At 51.4% G+C, this 25,967-nt stretch overlaps 1 protein-coding gene across 1 annotated transcript in view; it reads left to right on the top strand.

Moving 5' to 3' along the window:
• The window catches only part of FBLN2 (fibulin 2), a 44,901-nt gene extending 25,851 nt beyond the window's left edge, over nt 1-19,050 (top strand). Inside the window, exons 7-17 of the mRNA XM_064156038.1 lie at nt 2,431-2,544; nt 2,944-3,045; nt 10,082-10,216; nt 11,380-11,517; nt 11,799-11,942; nt 12,260-12,388; nt 12,875-13,000; nt 14,303-14,419; nt 15,239-15,367; nt 16,898-17,021; nt 18,124-19,050. Coding sequence (XP_064012108.1) covers nt 2,431-2,544; nt 2,944-3,045; nt 10,082-10,216; nt 11,380-11,517; nt 11,799-11,942; nt 12,260-12,388; nt 12,875-13,000; nt 14,303-14,419; nt 15,239-15,367; nt 16,898-17,021; nt 18,124-18,481 — 1,616 coding nt within the window. The 3' untranslated portion in view covers nt 18,482-19,050. The remainder of the gene's footprint in view (nt 1-2,430; nt 2,545-2,943; nt 3,046-10,081; nt 10,217-11,379; nt 11,518-11,798; nt 11,943-12,259; nt 12,389-12,874; nt 13,001-14,302; nt 14,420-15,238; nt 15,368-16,897; nt 17,022-18,123) is intronic.
• Nucleotides 19,051-25,967: the final 6,917 nt, after the last annotated feature.

Genomic DNA, 25,967 nt, shown 5'->3' on the forward strand with positions numbered 1-25,967 from the left:
GGACTCCCCAGCCTCTCTGAGCAGCCTGTTCCAATGCCTGACTGCTCTTGCAGGAAAGGAATTTTTCCTCATCTCCAGCCTCGAGACAGCTGATGAAAAACCTTTGCTTGTCAGAGCCAGTTTGGATTTGAGTTTGCTTTCCTTTAGCTGGGCTCTGCTCAGTTCAGACAGACACCATTACTTCCTGAACTTTGATTCTTATCTCAAAGCATCAATGATACCAAAGCTAAATACATCTGGTGTGGGAGTCTTGAAGAGCAAGTCTGTCGTGTTTCATTGTTTGGATGTCTGGAGCTCTCCAGTGGCAGGATTTCAGATCAGATAGCGCAGACAGCTGAAGCCTTACATGAGTTACTAGTGCCTTCAGTTCTTCTGCAAGCAGAAGTGTTCCCCTCCAATCACAGAAGTCCTTAGCCTTCAGCTGCAACTCATCCAAGCCAAGGAATGAGCATCCATTCTGTCATTCTTCTCAGCATGATGTTACAGTGCTTGCATCAGTAATCATAGAGTGTAGAATGCCGTGAGTTGGATGGGGCCTTCAAGTTCATCCAGTTCCAACACCCCTGCCATGGGCAAGGACATCTCCCACTACACCAGGTTGCTCAAAGCCTCATCCAGGATCACAAGATCACAGGATGTTAGGGGTTGGAAGTGATCTCTGGAGATGTTCTAGTCCAGCCTCCCTGCCATAGAATCTAGTGCAGATGGCACAGGAACACATCCAGACAGGGCTGGAATGTCTCCAGAGAAGGAGACTCCACACTCTTTCTGGGCAGCCTGTTGCAGGACTCTGTTACCCTTGCAGTAAAGAAGTTCTTCCTCATGTTGAGGTGGAACTTCCTGTGCTGCAGTTTCCATCCATTGCTCCTTGTCCTGTTCCAGGGCACAAGTAAACAGAGGCTCTTCCTGTCCCTTTCTTCCTGATCCCCAGCCCTCAGATATTGATCTTGATCAGATCCCCTCTCAGTCTTCTCTCTAGACTAACCAGCCCCAGGGCTCTCAGCCTTTCCTCATCAGGCAGTGCTCCAGTCCCTGGTCTTAATGTGTCTGACAGTGTTCCTGCAGCAGCTGTCTACTCACTCTGGGCAAGGGACCTGAACCAACAGGGGCAGAGAAAATGGATCTCATATTAACACTGCAAGCTTTGGCTTCACTTTTGCTCTGCCCCTCCCACCACTGACTCCACTGATGTGCAGATTTGAGTCAATTCATCTTGTATCTGGGTAGAACCAGAGTCAGGGAGTGGTTTGGGTTGGAAGAGACATTGAAGATCATAAAGTTCAACCACTAACACGGCACTGCCAGGTCACCACTGAACCACATCCCTCAGCACCAGATCTCTGCAGCTTTCAAGCCCCTTCGGGGATGGGGACTCCACCACTGCCCTGGGTGGCCTGTCCCAGGGCTTGACAACCCTTTTGGGGAAAAAATTGTTCCTCAAGCCCAACTTGAACCTTCCCTGGATCAACTTGAGGCAGTTTCCTCTTGTCCTGTCCCTTGTTCACTGGGAGAAGAGACCAACTCCCACCTAGTTCCAGCCTCCTTTCAGGAAGCCGTAGGGAGCCAGATCTACCCTCAGCCTCCTCTTCTCCAGGCTCAACAACCTCAGGTCCCTCAGCTGCTCCTCACAAGACTTCTGCCCTAGTAGTGTCAGCAGCCATCAGCATTCCCAGCAGATCTGCAGGCTCAGTGCTTGTGGCTGTGCCAAGAAGTGTGGAGGGATCTGCAGAGCTCAGCCGAGACAGAGTTGTGGTGAGGGTAGGGGACTGCTTCATGCTTGAACTCAGATGGGCTCTTAAGGAAGAATTCAGCTCACAGATGTAGGCTTCCATGCTGGGGACAAACTTGATCACTCATTGATGGAGCAGAGCTTTTTCCTTCTTCTTTGAACCCTTCTGCTGCCTGGAACATCCCTCTTGGTTGAAATTCTTAATGGCAGGTAGCAGCTGTTCTGTTTTCATCTGGCTGTGTAAAGGCCATCACAGAACAGCCTCTGCTTGGAAGGGTGAGCATCTGCTTCTCCTCTGTGCTGGAACAGGATGCACAGAATTAGTGCAAAGGCTTGGTTCAGGTTCAGCCTTTTTCTCTCATCGTGCCCCAGGTGAAATCCAGCCCTGTCTGCACAGCAGCTGAGAAGCTGAGTGTGACCCTTTCTGCAGTGTTTAACCTCACCAAAGACCAGGCTGCCTGCTCGGTGTCTGTGATGTCCAGGAGCGCCTCCATGAGCACCAGCACTGCTGGACCATTGCTCACATCAGACAGATACCATCTTGCCAGATGACTGCTTACTTAGGCAGCTGTCCAGGTCACCACAATCTGTCCTCCTATGAGCAGCGATGGAGTGGCATGAATGAAACCAGGTCTGTGTCATGGGGTGCCTGGTGGAGATGATGCTGGCCCTGACCCATCTCTGCCTCCCTTGCCTTACAGATCCTGACAGAGGACAGGTGACAAGGCTGGAAGCAGAAGCCACCATCCCTCCAGTAGCCTCTCCTAAACCCATTCTTATCGTGTCCTTGCAAGAGGAGCAGGATAAGTGCAAAGGTACTGTGGAGGTGCAGCCCAGGGCTGGGACCAAATTCCACACATCTGTTGCCAGCCTGATTCCAGCTCACAGCCTGGATTTGTTAGCTCTGGCACAAGGCTGAAGAGCTGTCAAGGGACACTCAAGGAGCAGCTTGAGGCTGGACTCTGGTCCCAGAGCTGTTAGATGCTGCTGACTGGGGAAGGGGAGAGTGCCGCTGCACAGCGGGAGGGTAGCAGCAGAGAAGGGACACACAGGGGGTTGTGTCTGAGGGAAGGGCTGTGGTGACTAGGGCAGTTTGGCTACAAACTGTATTCCCCATTGCTGAACTGGGATTGTCTTTGGGTGGCCTGGAGGGCTGTACCCTCAGTTGATGCATGGTGGCAGTGCTAACTTGTTCTCATCTCCCCTGGCTGTAGATAATGGCCCCTGCAAGCACATCTGCAGCGTGGTGGAAGGAGATGTTGTGTGCTCCTGTTTGGCTGGCTACACAATCATGGCTGATGGGACTTCTTGTGAGGGTAAGTGGCTCAGGCTCACCAAAGAGACTATTCAAAGCACTTGTAGGCATATCTCACTGATCTTGTACCCCTGGGTGTTTCTCTAAAGCCTCCTCATTTTCGGTATTGTGTATTGCAAGCGGCAGCAGAGGTGACACCAGGTTTGCTCCCAAGGTGTCTGTTACCTGGGGACTTCAGGTCAAAGCCAGTCTGGCTTTCTGCTCTCTGCCTCTGACATTCCAGGCTTTTTTCCAGCCCTCCTGACTTCTCACTGCTGCCCCTCCCCAGGGTCTGTCCACACAGCTATGGACACACAGCTGTTCTTCCTGAGGATGGGAACCCCTAGCAGGACATGGGCATGGTTGCTCTCCTCAGCAGCCCCTTCTGCCTGCCATCTGTTGGGTTTGGGTTTATTTCTGCTTCCCATGAAAGCCTGAAGCCAGTGAGGCCTCCATGCCACAAAGAATGTGCCACTGAGAGCTGGGCCAGCTCCATGTGTGTCACTTAGTGATGAAGCTCAGGTCTCCAAAGCTGCATCATGATCATTCTCACCATATACATTTGAAATTAAGATGCTTGGGTAGGGCCAAAGGACATGTGTGCCCAGGAAAGGTTTGGGGAGTCAGGAGCAATGCCCTGCGACCTGCCTTAATCACAGTATGGAAGCAGGACCAGCCAGCAGCCAAAGGCAAGCAGCAGCTTCTGGTGCTGAGGAGTGCTCATAAGTGATCCACATCCCTCTTCACCCCAGCCCTTACTGAGCAACAAATCATCTGTGTGAAATGCCAACCAGGCTGTGAAGAGAATGGGAATTTAATAGCTCCAGATGAAATACTCACTGCACATTGCTTACTTAACAGTGGTGGAAGCTGATTTGATTAATTACTGTCAGGATAAGAGGGGGCATCTCAAGGCAAACATTTGGCTCCAGGAGATGAAAAGGCCCAGCAGTGTAAGTGGAAGCACTGAGCTTGTGTTGAAGCAAGAGGCACTGAGCATCTCTGTTCAAGTATTTGATGGTAAGGGAGGTGGTGGTGCATTGGGGCAGGCCTCCTGCAGAGAGGGTGTGCACTGCCTGGGGCTGACTGCCTGGGCTGAGCCGTGGCTGTGTCTGGATTGAGAAGTGCAGGGCTGTGAGCGAGGGCTGGACAATCTCTGAGGGTCTATCCCAGCCCTGTTTCCAGCACAGCACTCCATATATTCTAGCATGGTGTTGATGTGGTAGCTCCAGCACACTTCATTTAGACATCTCCAGGCTGCAAGGAGTGTTGTTTCCCTTCAGAAATGGCTCTGCTGGAATCCTGCTTTTCCCTTTTGGTTGCAGTGTGTTGATAGAGGTTTGGATGAGTGCCTCACAGGTGCTCAGGCTTCTTCCAGAGGACGATTATGTGTGAACACATTGGGATCGTTCTGCTGTGTCAAGCAGAGAGTGATCTGTGCAGAAGGCTTCCTCCTGCACAATGTGTTGGTAAGATGATAGGTGAGAGCTGTTCAGCACAGCAGCAGCAGCAGCGTCCTGCCTGCTCTGCACTGCACTGAAACCCTCTGTGCTCAGAGCCTCTCTGGCCATCTCTGCACATGACATTTCACTATGGCTTGGTGACAACACGTGTGCACCGTGTGCCCAGCCACTTAGCTTCAGCAGCTCTACTCTCTCTGGCTTCCTCCCCTGGCAGCAGGTTCTGGAGATAGGGAAAGATTTGCTGCAGAAGATGCCAAGGGCTTTCTTTTATTCACTTTCTTCCTCTCCTGTCCTCTGCCCTATGCCATGATAACAGAGTTTTATTCGGGCTGATGCAGGATAAACCTCAGGCATTGCTAATAAAATGAAAGGTACAACCTTCACCTGTAAAGCTGAGAGATCCTCCTCCTGCTAGGTAGCAGCCCTCTGTGCTTCCCTGTGAGCCTGGGAAGCAGTCGAGACACCTCTCAAGTTTCTCTTTGGGTAGATCACAGAATCACAGACTGGTCTGGGTTAGAAGAGACCTTGAAGATCATCTAGTTCCAGCCCCCTTGCCATGGGCAGGGACACCTCCCACAAGCCCAGCTTGCTCAAGGCCTCATCCAACCTAGCCTTGAACACCTTCGGGGAGAGGGCATCCACAGCCTCTCTGGACAACCTGTGCCAGTGTCTCACCACCCTAACTGGAAAGAATTTCTTCCTAGCCTCCATTCTGAATCTGTCCTGTAAGAGCCCTGCTCTGGCTGTGCTGCCTGGAGAACATTTGCTGTGTTTAACATTTTCCCCCTTTTCCAGTGGAAAGAGAAAGCCACAACCCTGCCACGGCTTCTGTTCTGCTGAACCGCCTGGTGTCAGCCACAGCCACCCTATGGGGTGCCACTAACTGCTGTTGTGCTCTTTCTGAAGCAGGCTGAGCACCCTGAGGGAAGTTTTGGTGATTCCTCTGGCCAGCTGTTGTTTCAGTGACTGTCATTCTTTGCATGGTTTAGGGGCAGAAGGAGCAATCTTTGCCCAGCAACTCAGCAGCTGATTGCTTTTTCCTGTTGGATTCCCCTTAGTCAAACTGTGGGAGATGAGAATTCCATCCTGCCTAGCTGCACTCAAGAGCCACCCATGCCCACTGAGTTAAAGAGTTTGCACAGACCAGCTTTGAGTAACTTTGTGAAGATGTTAAAATGTCTTTAGCTCCATGTTCTCCAGAGAACAGAGCCCAGCTGGGTGGTTTTCATGGGCACAGCTTTTCCTGGCGACTTCCAGGCAGTCATCACCACCACCCACAGGCAGCTGAGAGGGGACTGCTCTTCCCTCCTGCCAGAGTCAGCAGCAAGTGGTGGGTTTGTTGCTGAGCCAGGGTGGGGGGTGCACAATCACCACAGGGCTGAATGAACCAGATGTGTTCCATACAACAAAGGGGGCCAAAGTCATCTGCAGAGGGGAAGGATCAGGAGAAAGTGAGGGGAAGAATCAGGAGCAAGTGAGAGGAAGACTCAGGAGAAAGTGTGCACACAGGACAGACAGCAGGCTGTGTTTCAGTGCTTTTATGAAATGAGGGCAAAAATGAAGTTTTAGTGTTGGAGCTCCCTAGTGACAAAGCCAGCAGCAGGTAGCTGTTGGTATTGGTGTGCAAATCTCCATTTAGCCTGGAGAGGAGGAGGCTCAGAGGTGAGCTCATTGCTGTCTACAACTACCTGAAGGGAGACTGTAGCCAGGTGGGGTTGGTCTCTTCTCCCAAGCAACCAGCAGCAGAACAAGGAGACACAGTCTGAAGTTGTCCCAAGGGAGGTCTAGGCTGGATGTTAGGAGGAAGTTCTTCCCAGACAGAGTGATTGGCATTGGAATGGGCTGCCCAGAGAGGTGGTGGAGTTGCCATCCCTGGAGGTGTTCAAGTAAAGCCTGTCTGAGGCACTTAGTGCCATGGTCTGGTTGATTGGATAGAGCTGGGTGCTAGGTTGGACTGGATGATCTTGGAGGTCTCTTCCAGCCTGGTTGATTCTATCCTATTCCATTCTACTCTATTCTATTCTCTTGGATCCAGCAGCTGTGCCCAGGGGATCCTCTGTGTGCTGCTGCTTTCAACAACAGTTCCAAGGGAAAAATGAAAAGAGCTCCGACATAAGAACATTTCCTTCTGGTTGTCACTGACATGCAGTGAGGAATGCTGTGGCCACACACACAGACCTTGTAGCTTTCTCAGCAGTTCACTGCAGGACTTGTTTTTAATCTGTTCCTGAATTATTTTCCTCTTAATTCCTCCTTTGTGAGAAGTACATCTTGCCCTGCCTCAGCCTTGATTGTGGTAGGTGCAGACTGCAGCTAGTCCAGTGCTGGGCATTAACTTTGTTCCAGGCTGAAAGCCTAACACAGGTTTCCTAGTCAAGCATCTTCTTGCCTTGTTGAGTTGGTTGCCAGGATGAAATGAGGCAGGCTATGGACCCTCTGGAGTCTGTGAATAATCAGTAGAGAGACTAAAAGGAGAAGGAGATTGTCCTGTTTCATAAAGCTGTATTTGAGTCCTCAATGCCCTCTGCCTCATGCAGTAAGAGAGCAAAATGATGTTAGGGCTGAGCAGAGCCACTGCAGGAGCCTAAACTGGGACCATATTGCCAAAGATGCCTTTTCCCACTCTCACACTGATGCTAAGGGACTGTTTTGTGACATGAGTAAGTGGGAACTGAGGAGAAAGATGCTGCATGTCTTCTGAGAGCCCCTTTTGCGGCAGGACCATCTACAAGTTTACTGGCAGAATGAACAAAACGGGGTAGGTCTGCTTAGTAAAGTGAGAAGGGAGCTTTGGTGGACTGGCAGCTGGCCTGCCACCAGATGGAGATTCCTGCCCTGGCACTGGGTGGGGCAGAGCAGAGCTTCACATCCTGCATGGCTTTGTCGTCTAAGCCTTGAATCTCAGCCCAGAGATCATCAGCGCATCGCTTGTGTGCAAACCCTTCCCTGAGTGCAACAGTCCTGCCTGCAGTCCTCCACTTGGCATAGCTCTCCTTTCCTCAGGGGCATTCTGGCTCTGCTCATTTCCTTCACTACTCAGGAATGTGAAAGCAGAACCAGCAGACAGAGCCAAAACATGGAATTCTGTCAGGTCTTTCTTTGCTGGGACACCTGCTGAGCAGGGGCAAGAGTTCCTCCAGCACATAGCTGCGTTTCAGGCTAAGCTGCCTCCCTCCTCGTGGCTCTTTGGGGCTGGTGCTGAGCTGGCTGAGGCTCTTGGGATGCAGTGCAGTGCTGACAGCTGGTTTAGCTGAGAAGGCTTTTTGTGGTTTGCAAGAAAAGATAATCTCAGAGCAGGCTTACAGCCTCTTAAATTGGCAGAGAGCCTTGCACTGGCTCAGCAGGCAAGGAGCTCTCTATAGCCACTCTTGTCTAAAGTGTAGAAGCCACCACTCAGATTTATTGAAGAACCAGGTCTAGTTAGGTATGAGGAGTCCACCACAGCAGCTTATCCTCTGCTTCCAGCAAGAGAAGAGTCAGCTTGGGTTTTTTTGCTTGGTTTTGGTGTTGTTTTTTGGAGGTGGTGGGGTTTGTTTGTTTGATTTCATAGAATCGTCAGGGCTGGAAGGGACCTCAAGGATCATGGGCAGGGACACCTCACACTAGATCAGGTTGCCCAGAGCCACATCCAGCCTGGCCTTAAAAACACCCAGGGATGAAGGTTCCACCACCTCCCTGGGCAACCTGTTCCAGTGTCTCACTACCCTTATGGTGAAGAACCAAACTGGATCTACCCACTTCTAGTTTTGCTTCATTCCCCCCCCAGTCCTGTCACTACCTGACACTCTAAAAAGTCCCTCCCCAGCTTTCTTGTAGCCCACTTCAGATACTGGAAGGCCACAACAAGGTCTCCTTGGAGCCTTCTCCTCTCCAGACTGCACAACCCTGACTCTCCCAGCCTGTCCCCATAGGAGAGGAGCTCCAGCCCTTTGCTGTTGTTTGGTTAGGGGGGGTTGTGTTGGTTGGCTTTTTTTTCTGGTGTTGTTCCTGGAGGTTTGTTTGTTTCCCAGACCACTTGTGAGAATATTGCTGCTCACACCACAGCTAACACATGGAAACTGGGAAGCTGCACAAGCATGGGGAGGAGATAACCCTGAACAACTTCAGGGCAGGCAATTACCTGCCCCGTGGTAGAAGACCACAAATCATCAGGTTGGAAGGGACCCTCAAAAGTCATCTTGTCCAACCCCCCTGCAGTGAGCAGGGACTGGCAGAGAAGTCTGCATCTGCTGGACATGGTCTTGCTAGGGGTTAGTCTTTGGGAAGCAAGCACCCAGCAGATGAGCATCACAGAATGTTAGAGGTTGGAAAGGACCTCCAAAGATCATTCAGTCCAACCCCTGCTGCTAGAGCAGGATCACCTAGGGCAAGTCACACAGGAACACATCCAGATGGGTTTTGAATGTCTCCAGAGAAGGAGACTCCACAACCTCTGCAATTTCTTGGGGCTGGCCCTCATTTGTTTGGTAGAAAAGGAGCTGCTGGGTTTTCTGGGACCAAGGGCTTTTAACATGGCTTTTCCTGTCTCCTTCCACAGGGGATGTGGTGTATCTGAGGTTGTACTGATCTGGGAATGAGCTCCTACAGCCAGAAGGAAAATATGAGTTAACAACACGGGGTTTATTGTGCAGAGTGGAAACAGTGCAGAGAAGCTGGATGGCTGCTAATAGTATTTCTGAAGCTAACAAAAGCCAAATGTGACCTGAAGGTCACATTTGGCTTTTGTTAGCTCCAGAAATACTTGATGGCTTTGTGGAGAGCTGTGAACGTTTCAGATTTTGTGGAGAGCAGCAAAAAAGTTTCTCTTCCCATCTCTGTCCCTCACTGTTTGCTCACTGTCCTGTTCTCAGCTTTCATTATTGAGATAGGCAAACCCTGAGTCAGAGGGGACCTCATCCAAAGCCATCAAAACCTCACACTTCAGGGGTGTGACTGATTCCTTTCCAAACTGTCCTACCTGCCACAGTCTTTATCTTTAGCTGATTGATCTAAGAGACCTCTTCTCCTCCTGCCACTGAGCTGAGATCTCTTTGAAGCCTTTAATACAACCCTACAAACTTGACTGAGCCTTCAGGATTCCTCTCTCCATGTTTCCTTGTGTATCCCTCAGGAAATAAGTGTGTTTAGGTGACTCCACCTGCAGCAGGCAGTGCCAGGACCTATCTTCTGCAGCAGTTGTCCACCAGCAGCTCCTGGCTGACTGGCATGAAGCAGCAGGACTGATGTAAAGCTATGCAAACCTGATCATGAGCAAGATGCATGAATCCATTTCTCATTCAGCTCTCTGGGAGGTTTCCATCCTGTAACCCAGGAGCTGATGATCAATCCTCTGCCCATACCTTGTCCCCTCCATGCCTGCACCTTTGGGAAGAGGGGAGGAGGAGGGAATCTCCCTGTGAGCTCTGCCTCTTGAGTTGCTCTGTGCTGGCAAAAGAGCCTGGAATCAAACCCCTTTCAGCAGAACACTGCAGCAAGGTCAGGTTAGCTGTCCTTTGGAAGAAGTGGCTTCACTTCAGCTTTTGGCTCCCTGCAGCAGAGTAGGAAGGGGCAGGTGGCTTGCTGAAGATGAGGCACTGACTTGCTTGTTCCTTGCAGATGTGAACGAGTGTGTGGCAGACACCCACAGCTGCCAGCGGAGAGAGCACTGCGTCAACACGCTGGGGTCCTTCAGGTGTCTCCAGGAGCTCAGCTGCCAGCCAGGCTTTGAACTGAAGGATGGAGAATGTGTGGGTAAGACAAAGTGTTCTTCAGCTGATGCAGTTGCTGTTACCAAAATGGGAAGGAAGGGGCTTGCCAAGCCCTCTCTTGGTGCTGGTCTGTCATAGCAGGGTTGTAACTGAGAACAGCTGATGCTCACGGGGGATGTTTAGCTTCAAAGGGCTCATCTCTACATAGAATCATGGAATTGTTTGGGTTGGAAGAGACCTTCAAGATCAAAGCCAACCTTAATCCACCTCTGAAAGGTCTCCACTGAACCGTGTGCCTCAGCACCACATCTCCACAGCTTCAAACCCCTCCAGGGATGGGGACTCCACCACCTCCCTGGGCAGCCTGTTCCAATGCCTGACCACTCCCACAGCAAAGAAATTCTTCCTAATATCCAACCTAAACCTCCTCTGGCACAGCTTGAGGCCACCTGCTCTCATCCTGTCATTAGTTATTTGGGAGAAGGGGCCACCACTGACCTCACTCCATCCTCCTTTCCAGTAGCTTTAGAGAGCAATGAGGTCTCCCTTCAGCCTTCTCACTGCAAACGTTGAGGTGTTGAACATCATTTGGGAACTGAGTCCATCTGCACAATAAAAACTGACCTCTGGCTGCAGAGTGAGAAACAAAAGCAGAATTGGTCACCCATGTTGCTACCTCCCATTGGGGTTTCCTTCAGACCAGTGCTCAGAGTTGGGTGTTTGTGCTGTGTCAGTACAGATGTGTCTGCTCAGGTGGCTGTGTGCACAGGCAAATCCCAGCCCTGTGCCAGGCAGGTGTCCTGTGAGCATCAGAATCAGCAGAGGTGGCTTTCTGCCCAGGATCCCTGAGGTGTATAAGGCCTAAGAGGCGGTTTTGCTTTTGAAAAGGTGAAGAATGGGACACATTTTGTTAGGTGTACTTCATCCCTAGGTTTAATTTGGCTCCTCAGAGTTTTAAACCTGGAGATGTCTCAGTATTTGTGGTTTATCAGAGATGCTGTGGGAGCCTGAATCAGATTTGCTGCAGAACTTGATTCCAAATTCCAAAGCCTTTGCTGAAGTGGATGTCCTCAGCCTCAGGTCTCCCATGGACAATGCTGGGTACCTGCTTTAAATAGTGCTTCCCAAATCCCTTTCTGGGAAGTTAACTGGTCCTGAAGACAACAGCTGAGCAGCCACCACTGAGTGTTCTGATCTGCTTTGCAGATGTCGATGAATGCCAGAGAGGAACTCACAGCTGCAAAGTGAACTTCCTCTGTCAGAACACAGAAGGCTCCTTCTACTGCGAGTCAAAGCAGCGCTGCATGGATGGATTTTTACAAGACCCCGAGGGAAACTGTGTCGGTAGGTGTCCCCAGCAGTGTGTCTGTTACATGTGCAGCAGCACTGGCCAGCTCCTCTGCCTCTCTAGGGCTGTGTATTGGCCACTGGGAGTTGTCCTAAAATCCTGCTGTGAATTTCACTTCAGCAGTGCTGTCCTTGCAGGTTACATTTCAAAGAGTATCCACAACAGACCTTCCTCAGCCTCATCTTTCCAGCACAGCAAATTGAAGTGAAACTGGAAGCAGACAGGCCAGGAAGGTTAAAAGAGCTGCTCTCGCTATGCAGTTCATTTTTTTCCCCAGATATTAATGAATGCACATCTCTCCCTGAGCCATGCAAGCCAGGATTCAACTGCATCAATACTGTGGGGTCCTACACCTGCCAAAGGAACATGCTGACCTGCAGCAGAGGCTACCACTCCAATGAGGATGGAACACGATGTGTTGGTAAGGTCAAGCTCCAGTGTCTGCTCAGGTGCCCTCTCAGAGAGCAAATACCTTTCAGTTCTAAACAGAGGGTCTGACTTACCTCCAGACTGCTGACTGTCTGAGGAGTGAGGGTTTGCATTGACCTTTGGGTGCTGGTGAATGAGAAGCTCAGCATGAGCTGCTGGTGTGCGCTTGCAGCCCAGAGCGCCTACCAGATCCTGCATCAGTATTGTTTGTTCTGCCCAGGGGACGACTCTGAGTGCTGTCATGTAATGAATTCAAGCATGGGTTGTCAGCAAACTGTGCTGAAGCTGACTCCTCTCCCTGTCCTGCAGATGTGGATGAGTGTCAGACTGGTGTCCATCGCTGCGCTGAAGGACAGCTCTGCCATAACCTTCCCGGGGCTTACCGCTGCGACTGCAAGATGGGCTATCAGTACGACTCCTTCAGCAGGAGCTGCATTGGTATGTGAGGGGCAGGGGGAGGTGAAACGAGTGCTTGTTTGAGCCTTGGCCACCCAGGCAGCAGTTGGCACCACGCAGTGTCCAGTATCAGTTCTGCAGTGCAGGGCCTCCAAAGATAAGGAGTCACCTCCAAAGGAATGACCATCAGCGCTCTGCCACTGCGCTGGGATCTCAGTCCAGGTGCCCCTGGTTTGGTTTAGCTGCAGATTGACACTTGGAAGTCCTCTGCAAAGTGCTTCCAAAGGTGATGCTTCTGCAGCTGCAGGAATTTGTCCTGCTGAAGATTCCACAGGGCCCTTTATGAGAGGCTGTGGTGCAGCATTCTGTGTTGTGTCGCTGCTGCACCCCCGGTAGAGCAGCATCAGAACTGAGGCTGCAGCATTTGCTGCTCTGCAGATCAATTCCCGGCGCTTCTTTAAGTGTCCTCCCGCATCGTGTGGTGCCCTCGGCTCTGAGCTGGTTGCACATCTGCTTGTTGTGCTGCAGATATAAACGAGTGCTGGAACTACCCCGGGCGCCTGTGCCAGCACACCTGCGAGAACACCGCCGGCTCCTACCACTGCTCCTGCTCCCCCGGCTTCCGCCTGGCCTACGACGGCAAGCACTGCGAAGGTACCTGCTCTGCCCTCCGCCTCCTCTTCTGCACACTGAGCACCCCCGGCTGCTCCTCACCAGCCCTGCTCTCCACACCCTTCCCCAGCTTTCTTGCCCTTCTCTGGACCTGCTCCAGCTCTTCAATGTCCTTCTTGGCGTGAGGGCCCCAAAACTGAACCCAGCACTCAAGGTGTGATGACAGTAGAGGGGGGAAAATCACTTCCCTGCTCCTGCTGGCCACACCTTTGCTGATCCAGGCCAGGATGCTGGTGGCCTTTCTGGCCACTTAGGCAGGCCTTGGCTCATCTTCAGCTGGCTGTCAACCAGCACTCCCAGGTCTTTCTTTGCTGAGCATTTTCCAGCTTCTCTGCCCCAAGCCTGGAGCATTCATGGGGTTGTTGTGACCCAGTTGCACTATGCAGCACTTGTTGAACCTCATCCCGTTGACCTCATCCCATCGATCCAGACTGTCCAGGTCCCTCTGCAGAGCCTTCCTACCTTCCAGCTGTCCAACATTCCATCCCAGCTTGATGTCACCTGCAAACTGACTGAAGATCACTCAGTAATGATCCTAAATTCCATATGGATGATTTCTAGAAAGCATCCAGGTTTTTTGCCCAGCTGTTCCCAAAGGAGAGTGGCTGGATGTGAACATATGACAGAAGGAAACTGCCATTCTTCACCCAGCCTTGGTATCTTTAAGGCCTGGTGAGATACCACAATGCATGGCAGTTCCAGGTGCTGTAGCTGAGCTTTGCATGGCTGACGTGCAGAAGAAGTTGCAGTGTGAGCCTGGGGACTTTGGAGAATGAGCTGAGGTGAGCTGCAAATGCAGCAAGCTCATGATTTAGCTGGGCTCCAGTTTGCAGATACTCAGTCAAACTCTCCAGCTGTCAGATGAGAGCCAACAGCTTTCTCCTCTTCCTTCCTTTCCTTCACACACCTTTTCCTCTCCTTTCAAGGGGGGAGAAAAGGAGAGCAGAACAAAGTCAGAACTGGAGAGTTTCCATTCCAGTGTTACTAAAGATGAAACTTGTTACTGACCGAATTTGACAAAACTCTGATTTTGAATTGAAGGGATCTGGTTTAAGCCCTCCCTGCTTTCTGGCAGGCAATGCTGACATCTAAGGTCTGAAACCCGTGGTTGCACCTGTTTGTGTCCTCATTGGCCTTCTGCCTGGGGAGAGGAAACATCTTCTTGGGTCCCCTTAGCCCATCCTCATTCCCTCTGAGCAGCAGGGTCTGGTAGCTGCCCTCGGGGGCAGGAAGTGCTGCTGTGAGGCGCTGCGGTGATGCCTGGGGCTTTGTTTTTGGCTGCAGATGTGAACGAGTGCGATGCTAGTCCCTGCAGCCAGGAGTGTGCCAACGTGTATGGGTCCTACCAGTGCTACTGCAGGCAAGGCTTCCAGCTGGCAGAAGATGGGCATTCCTGCAAAGGTGAGGCTGCTGCTCTCAGGTCACTTCAGTGTGTGTCCTCCAGCAGTCAGGGCTACAGGTGATGCCTACAGGTGGTTGGGAGTTACACTCTGCTGCAAAAGCTCCAGAAGCTAACTCCAGCTCTTGGACAAAGCCTCCTGCCTGAGGTGGAACATGCTTGTGTGGCCATAGAACTGGTGAGGAGGTTGTTTCACTGGGGCTAGAGCTGATAAAATTAGAAGAGATGTTCACTTACATTGCATCAATCAAAGCCTCCACTCAGAAGGAGCAGAGTGAACAGTTGCTCATGGTGGGTGAATGACAAGAGTGATCAGAGTGAAGAACGGAAGGGGTTTACCTCTGTTGTTGATGTTACCAACACTGACATGTTGGAGAGTCTCTGTTTAAGAAATGCTGAAGAAACCCACATGCTTCCCAGCACAAGAATCATAGAATCATAGAATCAACCAGGTTGGAAGAGACCTCCAAGATCATCCAGTCTAACCTATCACCCTGCCCTATCCAATCAACTAGACCATGGAAGAAGCCCCCAGAGCAGCCCTAGGAGAGTTGCAGAGGTGCCAGGGCTCTCCAAACTCAGATGTGTCACGAAGTTGTAGTTTGCCATGAGCCCCTGCTGCCTGCAATCAGTGTCTTTGGGAGCAGCCTTGTGCTCAGCAGTTCAGCAGGACCATCAGCAGTCTAGAGCAGTGCCACACTGCCATGGCTGCAGGCTTCTTTAACAACCCAAGTGCCTCAGCTAAGAGCTCTGCTGTGCTCTGCAGCCTCCCTTCTGAGGATGCTGCTTTTCTGTCTCTGAGCTGTGTGTTCTTTCCCCAGACATCGACGAGTGCACGCAGAGTGCAGGCATCCTTTGCACCTTCCGCTGCGTCAACGTTCCGGGCAGCTACCAGTGTGCTTGTCCTGAGCAGGGCTACACCATGGCAGCCAATGGAAGAACCTGTCGAGGTAAGGAGCACCTCTGAGGATCATTGAGTCCAGCCCCCCTGCCGAAGCAGGGTCACCCAGGGCAGGCCACACAGGAACACATCCAATGATCTAATTTCTCTCATTGAAATATTCCAATTAGCCTCAAACCAAGATGGTCTTGAAAGTTTCCAAAGGAGACTCCACAACCTTTTTGGTGAGCCTCTTCCAGTGCTCACCCTTACAGTAAAGAAGTTCTTCCTCATGTTGAGGTGGAACTTTTTGTGCTGCAGTTTCCATCCATTGTCTCTGGTCCTATCCCAGAGCACAAGTGAGCAGAGGCTGTTCCTGTCCCTTCCTTCCTGACCCCCAGCCCTCAGATATTGATAGACATTGATCAGGTCCCCTCTCAGCCTTCTCTTCTCCAGACTAACCAGCCCCAGGGCTCTCAGCCTTTCTTCATAGAAGAGATCTTCCAGCCCCCCAGTCATCCTTGCAGAATTAGTGTCACTGCACTCAACTCATTGCTCTCCTCCGTCTAAAGATCTGGCTCCAACTGCTCCAGTGGGTTCTTAGGAGATACTGGAGGTACCTTCTTTGTAGCTTTCTTCCTGCAGATGAGTTATATCTCATGCATCAGTCTTGACATGGGGGTGTGTTTGGAGCAGCTGCTGGAGGTGTGTTGCAGCCTGGCCAGGCTGGTGAGGACAGCTTTTTCATGGCAGTCTTTGCAATGTGGCAGGAATTTCCTTTTCACCTAGGGGCACCCATGAGAACCAACAAGAGGGTTCATTTACTTTGATTCCCTCCTGCTTCCTGTTGTGTCCTTTCCTTTGCAAGACTTTTAAGCCAGTTGGTTCAGTGTCTGAGCTCAGTCCTGCTCTCAGGGGAGCACAGAGAGCAGGGGTTGGAGGTTTCATCTCTGTGACAGCTGGCAGGGCCCTGCACAGCCCCCACACTTCATCTGCTTGGATGTTGTTCATCTGAAAGCCTCCATGCCTTGTCTAGACACTGGGGAGCACACAGTGAGAACAAGAGACCTTTGCCAGTGCTTTCTGCTCAGGCAGGATCCTTGCTGCTGCATCTGGCTTACAGCAGTTTGAGGTCCATGGTTTGGGTTTGTGCTTACAGATTGTTTTGGTAACCACATTTATGCTCTAGGCCAGAAAGTGCCTTTGAGCTTTACATGATTTACTTGGGGTTTGTTTCTGGCTTGTTTTTTGCTGGGGTTTGTTGGGATGGGTTTTTTTTGTCTTCTAATGAGAAGACAAACCCATAGGGAGGGATTTAGGTTTCAATTTTCCAAGATGTGGCCTTAAGTTCCTGCAATTCCTAAGTCTGGTGGAGCTTGCATCTCTTGGCTCATGCAGCTGGCCAGCAGTGGTTTCTTTGCGTTGTAGCTGCCCCCTGCATTGATCCACATCTTCACAGAATCACAGAAGCAGCCAGACCCCAGGCTCCTCTCACCCCTCACACACACACAGGCTCACAAGCACAGCACCCCCTGTAACTTGTGGCTGCTGCTGTTTTTTGACCTCAGCATCTCTTCTTCCTTCTGTGTGTCCTTGTTAGATGTGGATGAGTGTGCACTAGGAAACCACAACTGCTCAGCTGCAGAGACCTGCTACAACATCCAGGGCAGCTTCCGCTGCCTGTCCTTTGAGTGCCCTTCCAACTACAGGAAAGTCTCTGACATGTGAGTATCTCCATCGCAGCAGAGAGCAGCCCAGGCCAGTGGCTGTGGGCCATGGAATCACACAGAATCCCAGCATGATGGGGTTGGAAGAGACCTCTGGGGATCAGCCAGCCCAGGTAGGTCCCCTGCTAAAGCAAGAGCACCCGCCACACTTGCCCAGGATCACAATGTCCAGGTGAGTTTGGAATGTCTACAGAGAAAGAGACTCCACAACCTCTCTGGGCAGCTCCAGGGCTCCAGCAGCCTCGCAGCAAAGAGGTTTGTCCTTCTGGCAGTTCCGTGGTGCTTTGCTTTGTGGTCAGGTCTAAGTGCTCAGAGCTGCCTTAGCACCATGGTTTGGTTAATGAGGTGGAGGTCTAAGTGCTTAGAGCTGCCTTAGCACCATGGTTTGGTTAATGAGGTGGAGGTCTAAGTGCTTAGAGCTGCCTTAGCACCATGGTTTGGTTAATGAGGTGGAGGTCTAAGTGCTCAGAGCTGCCTTAGCACCATGGTTTGGTTAATGAGGTGGAGGTCTAAGTGCTCAGAGCTGCCTTAGCGCCATGGTTTGGTTAATGAGGTGGAGGTCTAAGTGCTCAGAGCTGCCTTGGTGCCATGGTTTGGTTAATGAGGTGGAGGTCTAAGTGCTCAGAGCTGCCTTAGCACCATGGTTTGGTTAATGAGGTGGAGGTCTAAGTGCTCAGAGCTGCCTTGGTGCCATGATTCGGTTAATGAGGTGGAGGTCTAAGTGCTCAGGGCTGCCTTAGCGCCATGGTTTGGTTAATGAGGTGGAGGTCTAAGTGCTCAGAGCTGCCTTAGCACCATGGTTTGGTTAATGAGGTGGAGGTCTAAGTGCTCAGAGCTGCCTTAGCGCCGTGGTTCAGTTCATGAGGTGGAGGTCTAAGTGCTCAGAGCTGCCTTAGTGCGGTGGTTCGGTTAATGAGGTGGAGGTCTAAGTGCTCAGAGCTGCCTTGGTGCCATGGTTTGGTTAATGAGGTGGAGGTCTAAGTGCTCAGAGCTGCCTTGGCGCCATGGTTTGGTTCATGAGGTGGTGTTGGGCTGTAGGTTGGACTGGCTGCTGTGGAAGGTGTTTCCTGGCTAAGTGTGTGCCTGTCTGTGCCGGCAGGCGGTGCGAACGGATCAGCTGCTTCAGCTACCTGGACTGCCAGAACACCCCCGTGCGCATCACCTACTACCAGCTCAACTTCCAGACCAACATCGTGGTCCCAGCTCACATCTTCCGCATCGGGCCCTCGCCTGCCTATGCTGGAGACAACATTGTCCTCACCATCACCCAGGGCAACGAGGAGGGCTACTTCAGCACCCGCAGGCTGAACTCCTACACGGGCATCGTCTACCTGCAGCGCCAGGTGAAAGAGCCCAAAGACTTCCTCCTGGATGTGGAGATGAAACTGTGGCGCCAGGGCACCTACACCACTTTCCTGGCCAAGATCTACATCTTCATCACAGCTCATGCCTACTGAAGCCTGCCTTGACCTTGGAGTCTGTTGGTGCTATGCTCTCTAGCTGTCCTACCAAAGCTTAATCCTGTTGAACTGGCATTTAATGTAGCTAAGCCTTTATGTTATTTTTCTGTCATTGCTTTAAACTTTGTTTTTTTTTATTGGTTGTGTAAATTTAAGTTAATTTTGATCTGTTTGGTTTGGTTTATGCAGTTTCTTGGCATTGCCATCTGACCATGACCAAGGAAGGGCCCTAAAAGGCAGTGCCTACGTTGTGTTAAGATGCTGGGACTTGTGCTTGGAAATGGGTTGGAGGTTTAGTCACACCTGCAGGGCATTGCACTAGAGAGGAAGGGTGTTCCCTTGGGAGCAGTGGGCTTTGCCACTGTGGGAAGATCCTGGAGCATCCCTCCTCCTGACACACGCTGATGGTCTGGCTGAGCCCCTGACTTCTCTGAGGCCTCTCCACGCTGAGATGCTGTGTCGAAGGTGAGCTCGCTCATGTTACCAGTTTATTTTCCTCCTTCCAATTCTCATGATATGTTGCCTAAAAATATCTATAAATAAAGGAAAACTCCACCAGTGGAAAAGCCTCTGATTGAGTCTTGCTTTGGTGGGACTGCTCATCTGCTAAACATCTGCCAGACCAAGGCCTTCAGAGAACCTCTGGCTGGCTCTGCAGGTGCTGGGACTCCCCTGCAGGCTCTCCCCACCTGGGTCACTGCAAGTGCAGGTTAGATGCTTCAAACTAGAGCAGAGCAGATTTAGACTGGATGCTAGAACAAACTCTGCACCGTGAGGGTGGTGGAATGCTGGAGCAGGTTGCCCCAGGGAGGTGGCTGGGGCTCCAGCCCTGGAGATATTCAAGGTGAGACTTGACAGGGCTCTGGGCAAGCTGATCTGGTTGAGGATCTGCAGAGGGGGTTAGACTGGATGGCCTTGGGAGGTCCCTTCAAGCCCAGAGTGTTCTATTCTATGATTCTATAATTCTTAAAAGAGCAAAGATGGATATAATCCTTGATTGCTCCTGGTTTAAAGCTTGGGTGTGCCACTGAGGAATCACAGAATGTTAGGGGTTGGAAAGGACCTGGACAGCTCTTCCAGTCCAATCCCTACACTGCTAGAGCAGGATCACCTGGAGCAGATCACACAGGAACACATCCAGGCAGGTTTTGAGTATCTCCAGAGAAGGAGGCTCCACAACCCCCCTATGGCAGCTTGAATCACCTGCAGCTTTGAATAAACCACAAAGGGAGTTGCCTCTCTTCCCCAGGTCAGTGGCTTGTTGCTGTGGTACCAAGTGACCCAGAGGAAGGCTCTGGCTAGGTTGGTGGTTTGTGTGGTGACATTCAGCAAAGTTCTGAGCTAGGTCTCCTCTCGTTCTGCAGGAAACTGGTGGAAGCCCAGTGCTATGGCATCACCAAAGTATCTGTCAGAGTGCAGAAATGAAGGCACAACTTCTTTATGGCTCTATTCTCCTGGTTTTTTTTCTTCCCTTCCAAGAAAGTTCCAGTGTGGAAATCTTCTGAGCTTCCTCTATTCCAGCTATAATTATGCTGCAAAGTGTTGTCAAGGGAAAGCATAGCTACAGCCTACTGATGCTTACCACTGCTGTCACTCCTGGAGTCCCAGCTTGGAAGGGACCCCAAGGACCCTTTCCAGGCCAAATAATGATCATCTGTTCTTTCTTGCAGTCGATCTCTGACCAGTGTGTGCATGCACACAAAAAGAGGAGAAATCAGATCTTGGAGCTTTGCATGCAGCAGTCAAAGATTTTATGACGTTGGGAAATGTCTGTTTGAACTGCACCTTCAAATCTTGCAACCAACCCCCACCTGTGTGGGGAGCGAGGAGATGTTCTGTATCCACTGTATCCCAAGGCCAAGGTCTACCCCTTCAAGTCATCACATAGAACCAACCAAGTTGGAAGAGACCTCCAAGATCATCCAGTCAGGGGGGTTGTGGAGTCTCCTCCTCTGGTGACTGCCTGGATGTATTGCTGTGTGGACTACCCTGGGTGATCCTGCTTTTGGCAGGGAGGTTGGACTGGATGATCTCTGGAAGACCCTTCCAAGCCCTAACATTCTGTGATTCCATGATTCTTTGTCTCCCTCCTCCCTCCCTGCAGCTCTGGCTGCTCTTCCCCAGCCACTTTCTTTTTTCATTCATTCATCTTTGCATTGCTCCCACCCTTGCCAGGAGGAAGGGAATACTCCCAGCAGAGAGAATCAGGATTCTGGAGTGAAAATAGATTTTGAGATTAAATCAGAAAGTGTCTTCCCCCTTTCCAATGTTCTCTGCATCACAGAGACACTCATGTGTAAGTGGCTGTGGAAAACCAGGCTTTAATTATATCCAGTGTCAGTGATGTGAAACTGGAGCAAAAAACTTGAGCCTCCTTTCTCCTGAGACACAATTCTTCAGCTCACAAGTTCCCTGAAAACAGCACTCAGTGGTCTGGAGCCTTGAAGCCCTTTAGGTGATCTTCACCCTTCCAGGACTCCTGCCTGATGTCCCTGGCACCTGCTGCTGGAGGAGCTGGCTGGCAGCAGCAGGAGAGCTCAGTGTCACTCCCTGTCATGAGGCTCCTCTTGTTCCTGCTGGTGGTGTGGGTATTCTGGGACGTCTCAGGTTGGAAGAGACCAGTAAGGCTTGAGTCCAGCTCCCAAAGAATGGCTTCTGTCAGCTGCACCCCGGTGCTGAGCCTTGCCTGGGCCCCACTTTGCAGGGCAGTTGGTGACATTGGCTTCCCACGAGCTGAGGCTCCCGTTAGGGTGGGGTTAAAGATTCTAACATCTGCTCTGGATTTTCTTTTTTTAGCTGGGGTTGGAGGGCTGAGGGTTCTATTGTGGTGCCTTCCTACTGTGAGGGGAGGGCCAAGAGGAGATGCTTTGTGCAGCAGTGAGTCTTCTTCTGTGGTGTAGCCAAGAATTGTGGTAACTGCTGAACTGCTTGGAGCTGGGGGTGCTGTGGTGATGGAGGGCTGTGGAACTGAGCTGGTGGTGCTGGGCTTGATCTAACAGACCAAGAGCAGCCCAATGGGAAATAACCCTGCTCCAGGTCAGGAACAAGGCTCAGGTGAGATGCTCTGCACATGCAAGTGACCCAGGGCTGGGTTAGTCAAACACACAGCATATGAGAAGCAGATGGGAGTTGGCTCTGCCCAGGGAACACAGGAGATGTGGCTCAGAGCCAACAGTCTGTGACTGAAGCATTCAGTCAAGTCTCAGAGAAACACCAAGCCATGGAGAGGGCCATCTGAAGGAGCTGGAGTTCAACCAGTTCTTCCCAACTGCACAAGAGATGAAGCTACCCCGGGGGGGACCTAAAATCCTGGGTTATTTTGCAGAGGATGAAACTCTCCTCTCTGTCTTAGCTTCCACAAAGCAGATGGGTAGCAATAGCTGATCCAAGGGAAATGCATCCCACACAGAGCCATGGAGACATTCTTTCTGCCCTGAGAATGGGAGGGTGGAGATGCCTTTCTCTGTGGGGATGAGGGTGCCTCACAGCACAGGGGCTGCACTCCAGAGAGGGAGGCTGCAGAATTACTGCTTGCAGCTGGAAAGATCCTCTCCAGCGTTCACAGCCAGGAGAAAACATGTAGGTGGAATACTTCCAGTGTGGGGAAAAGGCTGTTAGCCTCCAGTGAGGGACATCTGAAGTGGAGCAGTGCCACTGCTGGGCTGTGAATAAACTGTGTGAGCTAGTGATGAGGAGCTTGGAAAGACACAGTGACCTCCTGCAGGTGACACCACAGTGGAACGTTTCAGGGTGGGTGGTGGTAACAAAGTGAATGTTCTGACAAGTGGATAAAGACTGTAGTAGTGAGAGGACCTTGGTGTGGCTGGGAGACTGCACAGGCCTTTTCCACATCTGACTGTGGCTGGAGTAGCAAATGGGTGCAGCTCACCTGGCCTTGAAAGTGGAGGAGGTGCCCACTGACCTCCTAGCATGGGGATGGTGAGGCCCAGCTCTCAGCCTCCTTTCAGGGCAGATGAGAAAATGCCTTCAGTTGTGAGTGTCCTGCAGCTAAGACAGAGCAGCATGTGCCACGCTGCTGCTGCTGCTGCCACTGAGATGTGCAATGCTGAAGTCATCTGGAGGACACTCACAGCACTTTTATAAGAGCAGTCCTGGTTAACCTGAGCTGTTGCAGAGGTCTGTTCCAGTCCATCTTGTTCTCCTTAGAGAAACAGCTTTCCCAGTGGCCCAGAATGCTTCAGACAGTGCTTCAGCCTGACTAATGCAGAAGTGCAGTCCTGGAATGATGGCACAACATAGTCTGGAAGGTAAAAGTCACAGAGCTGTGGTGCTGAGGAGCTGTGGTGCTGAGGAGCTGTGGTGGTTTAGCCCCAGCCTTGGCAGAGTGGGAGAAAGATTGGACTGAATGATCTGAAAGGGCTTTTCCAACCAAAGTGATTCTGAGATCACTGCTGTGAGTGGGAGAAGGACCATGCCCAGCTGATTGTGTGACCACAGCTACATGTCACTTAGCTCCACACTGCAGCCATTTGTCTAGCTCAGCTTTAAGGCAAGTAGGCAACAGCACCGCAGTGCCCTGTGATGCTCACCCAGTGCACATGCAGATGAAGGTGCTGTGGTATTGATGAGAGCAGAAGACAGGCATGTAACAACATCTACTGCATGATCACTGGACTTGGGAGGGTACAAGTGTGGTGTTCAGTCACCAAGTTTAGGGATAAGCCTCCTCAGATCCACTTCTCAATGTCTCCATCCTTAGAAGACCTTGGACTTCACCATTCATTTGGAGGCTTTGTTCCTTTTAACCCAGCAACAATCTTCATCTCTTCCTTCCACGGACTCCACTTGTAGCCTCTCCTCCCCTGTAGCTGCCTTCTGTAGCTTGTCTTGCTTTTAACCCCATGCCAGGAGCTTTTTGTTCCATCACTTCTCTGCCTTTTAAAAGGACACAGGTCAAAAAGAGGAACAGTCAGAAACCCATCAACCCTTTTTCACTGATGCCTTAGAGACTGCACCAGTGCCAGCAGCTCGCTGATCCATGGCAGCAGCACTAAGCTGCCAGCCCAGAAGCTGAAGATCATCTTTCTAACTTACCCTCTGGCTTTGACCTGCAGCTCTGCAGGTTTGATCTGTGCACTCTGGGGCCTTGCTGAGCATGTTTTCAGATGAGCACCCTGGGAAATCACCACCAAAAGGTAGTTTGTATTGGCCCAGGCTCCACTGATTGCTCTTGAGGGCACTGTGCTTCCTTCTTTCTTGCACCAAACGCAGAGCTGAATGCTGTTCTCACATGTTGCTTGTGGATATTTTCTTGCAGAGGGTGCTTCTGTCCTTCAGCATTATCCTCTCTGTGGGCCAGCACAAGAACCAGCTTGGACCACACTGGTGGGCATTGCCCTGGTGGTGTTTGGCCCAACCCACACTTGGTGGTCAAGTTGTGGAGTTGATTTTAGGCCTGTTGTGACTGCAGAGCTGCTTGGGTTTATTCTGTTGGGGTTTGAGTAGTAATGTAGCTGAGTGCCTAGGACAGCAAAAGTGGAGGTGTTCACAGGAAGCAGGAGCACAGCCCAGCCATGATTGGTTCATAGCTACCAGCAGTGGTACAGCCATGGCTGGTTCATAGCTACCAGCACTGGTACAGCCATGGCTGGTTCATAGCTGCAAGCAGGAGCACAGCCATGGTTGGCACAGTTACAAGCAGAAGCACAGACATTGTTGGTTCGTAGCTACAAGCAGGAGCATAGCCATGGCTGGTTCATAGCTACCAGCAGTGGTACAGCCATGGCTGATTCATAGCTGCAAGCAGGAGCACAGCCCTGGTTGGCACAGTGACAAGCAGGAGCATAGCCACAGCTGGTCCATAGCTGCTCCCAAATACAAGGAAGCCAAGGGGATTCCTTCTCTCCTCTCTCCTGCTGGCACCAGAGGATTCCAGATTGGTTGGTGCCTGCAGTTGCTGTTTCCCAAGCTGGCACTAGGCTGGGTAGATTTTCATTCTCTGCCTCATGACCTTCTCTGGAGCATTTAGCAGCTCTCCACATCCCCTGTCCAGGCAGGGCAGCCACTGTCAGGTGCAGACTAAGGTGCTCCATGGTCTCCATGGTGTTCCACAGCTGCCTCCTCAGAGTCAGTAACGCAGGGCTCCAGGCAGGCTCCTTTGCTGCTGACACTCAGCTAATTACTTTAGCGTTTCTCCTCTACCTTTTCCCCTTTGTTTCTCAGCCCTGCAGAAATCCCTTCTCTGTTGTCACAGTGACTGATGCCACTGCACTCCCCACGGCAGCTGGCAGACACCAGGACCATGATTTCCTGAAGCTGGTGATTGCTTTTCTTGGCTATGAGATGCTCGCAGAGGAGCAAACAGCTCAGGGCAGCCAAACTGAGTCATTGGTGTGTGGAGCAGAACCAGGCCTGGAGCTTTCTTGGGGGGCTGCTTTTGTTTTCCAAGTGCTGAATTATTCCTACTCTGGTGTGAGTATCCTGCTGGTAAGTGTAGGGTAACTGTGGAGGTAGCAGGGTGGTTCCTCCGTGGTGTAAGCAGCCTGCACAGCTGTGCCAGCTCTGCCAGCTGCTCCCTTCTTGTTTCTCCAAACTTTGCACCCTGAGTTTGACCCCACTGTGAGCAGAAGGAGCTCACAGGTAACCTGAAGGTTTCTTGACAGCCAGGAGAGCCTTTGCTTGACCTGTCCTGCTGACTGCTCAGGTCCCCAGGGAGCTGGGGAGCAGGGGTTGGTGTTTGGGTAGGGTTTTAGTTTGGCTACAGAAAGGGAGAACAAAACTCCTTCTCTCCTGCTTCCTGGCACTGTTCTTATTTGGAAAGCTTGTATGGAAAGTGAAACTGAACCCCTTTGGATCAGCAGAAACATCTCAAGGTCCTTCCTCAGCTGTCATGCTTGGTGTCACTGCATTGCATCATCATTGCTCCAGAACGAGGTTTTGCTGCAGACAGTCAGGACTTCACTCTGCTGCTTCTTTTGGGGGGGTTGTGGAGTTTCCTCCCATCCTGTGTCCAGCTCTGTAGGTTTTGGCAGATTTGCTTGGCTCACAGAGTGCCCAGACACAGCAGTTTCTAAATCTCTCCTCTTGTAGAACAAGTGCCTTCAGCAGTGCTGCCAGGAGTGTCCTGTGCTGGGTGGCAAAGGGCCAAGAGCTTAGGCTGAACTCGCTGGAGTCACCACAGCCATGCTGCCAGCAGGCACAAGAAGTGGCTAAAGCTGCCTCAGCAGGGTGGCATTTGAAGGACCGTGAACCAGGCACAAAGTGTGAGCCACAACCACTCCCAGGAGATACACAGCAAGGTGTGCACTGTGCTCCAGGGATAGCAGCCCCAGAGTCACAGAACTGTTTCAGCTGGAAAAGCCCTCTAAGACCACTCACTCCAACCATTCTCTAACTCTGCCAAGGCTGGGGCTAAACCATGCCCCTCAGCACCACAGCTCTGCCTCTTTGAAATGCCTCCAGGGATGGGGATTCAACCACCTCCTTGGGCAACCTGTGCCAGGCTTTCAGAACCCTTCCATGA

This window comes from Pogoniulus pusillus, chromosome 16, assembly GCF_015220805.1.
Source record: "Pogoniulus pusillus isolate bPogPus1 chromosome 16, bPogPus1.pri, whole genome shotgun sequence".
NCBI classification, from domain to species: Eukaryota; Metazoa; Chordata; class Aves; order Piciformes; family Lybiidae; genus Pogoniulus; species Pogoniulus pusillus.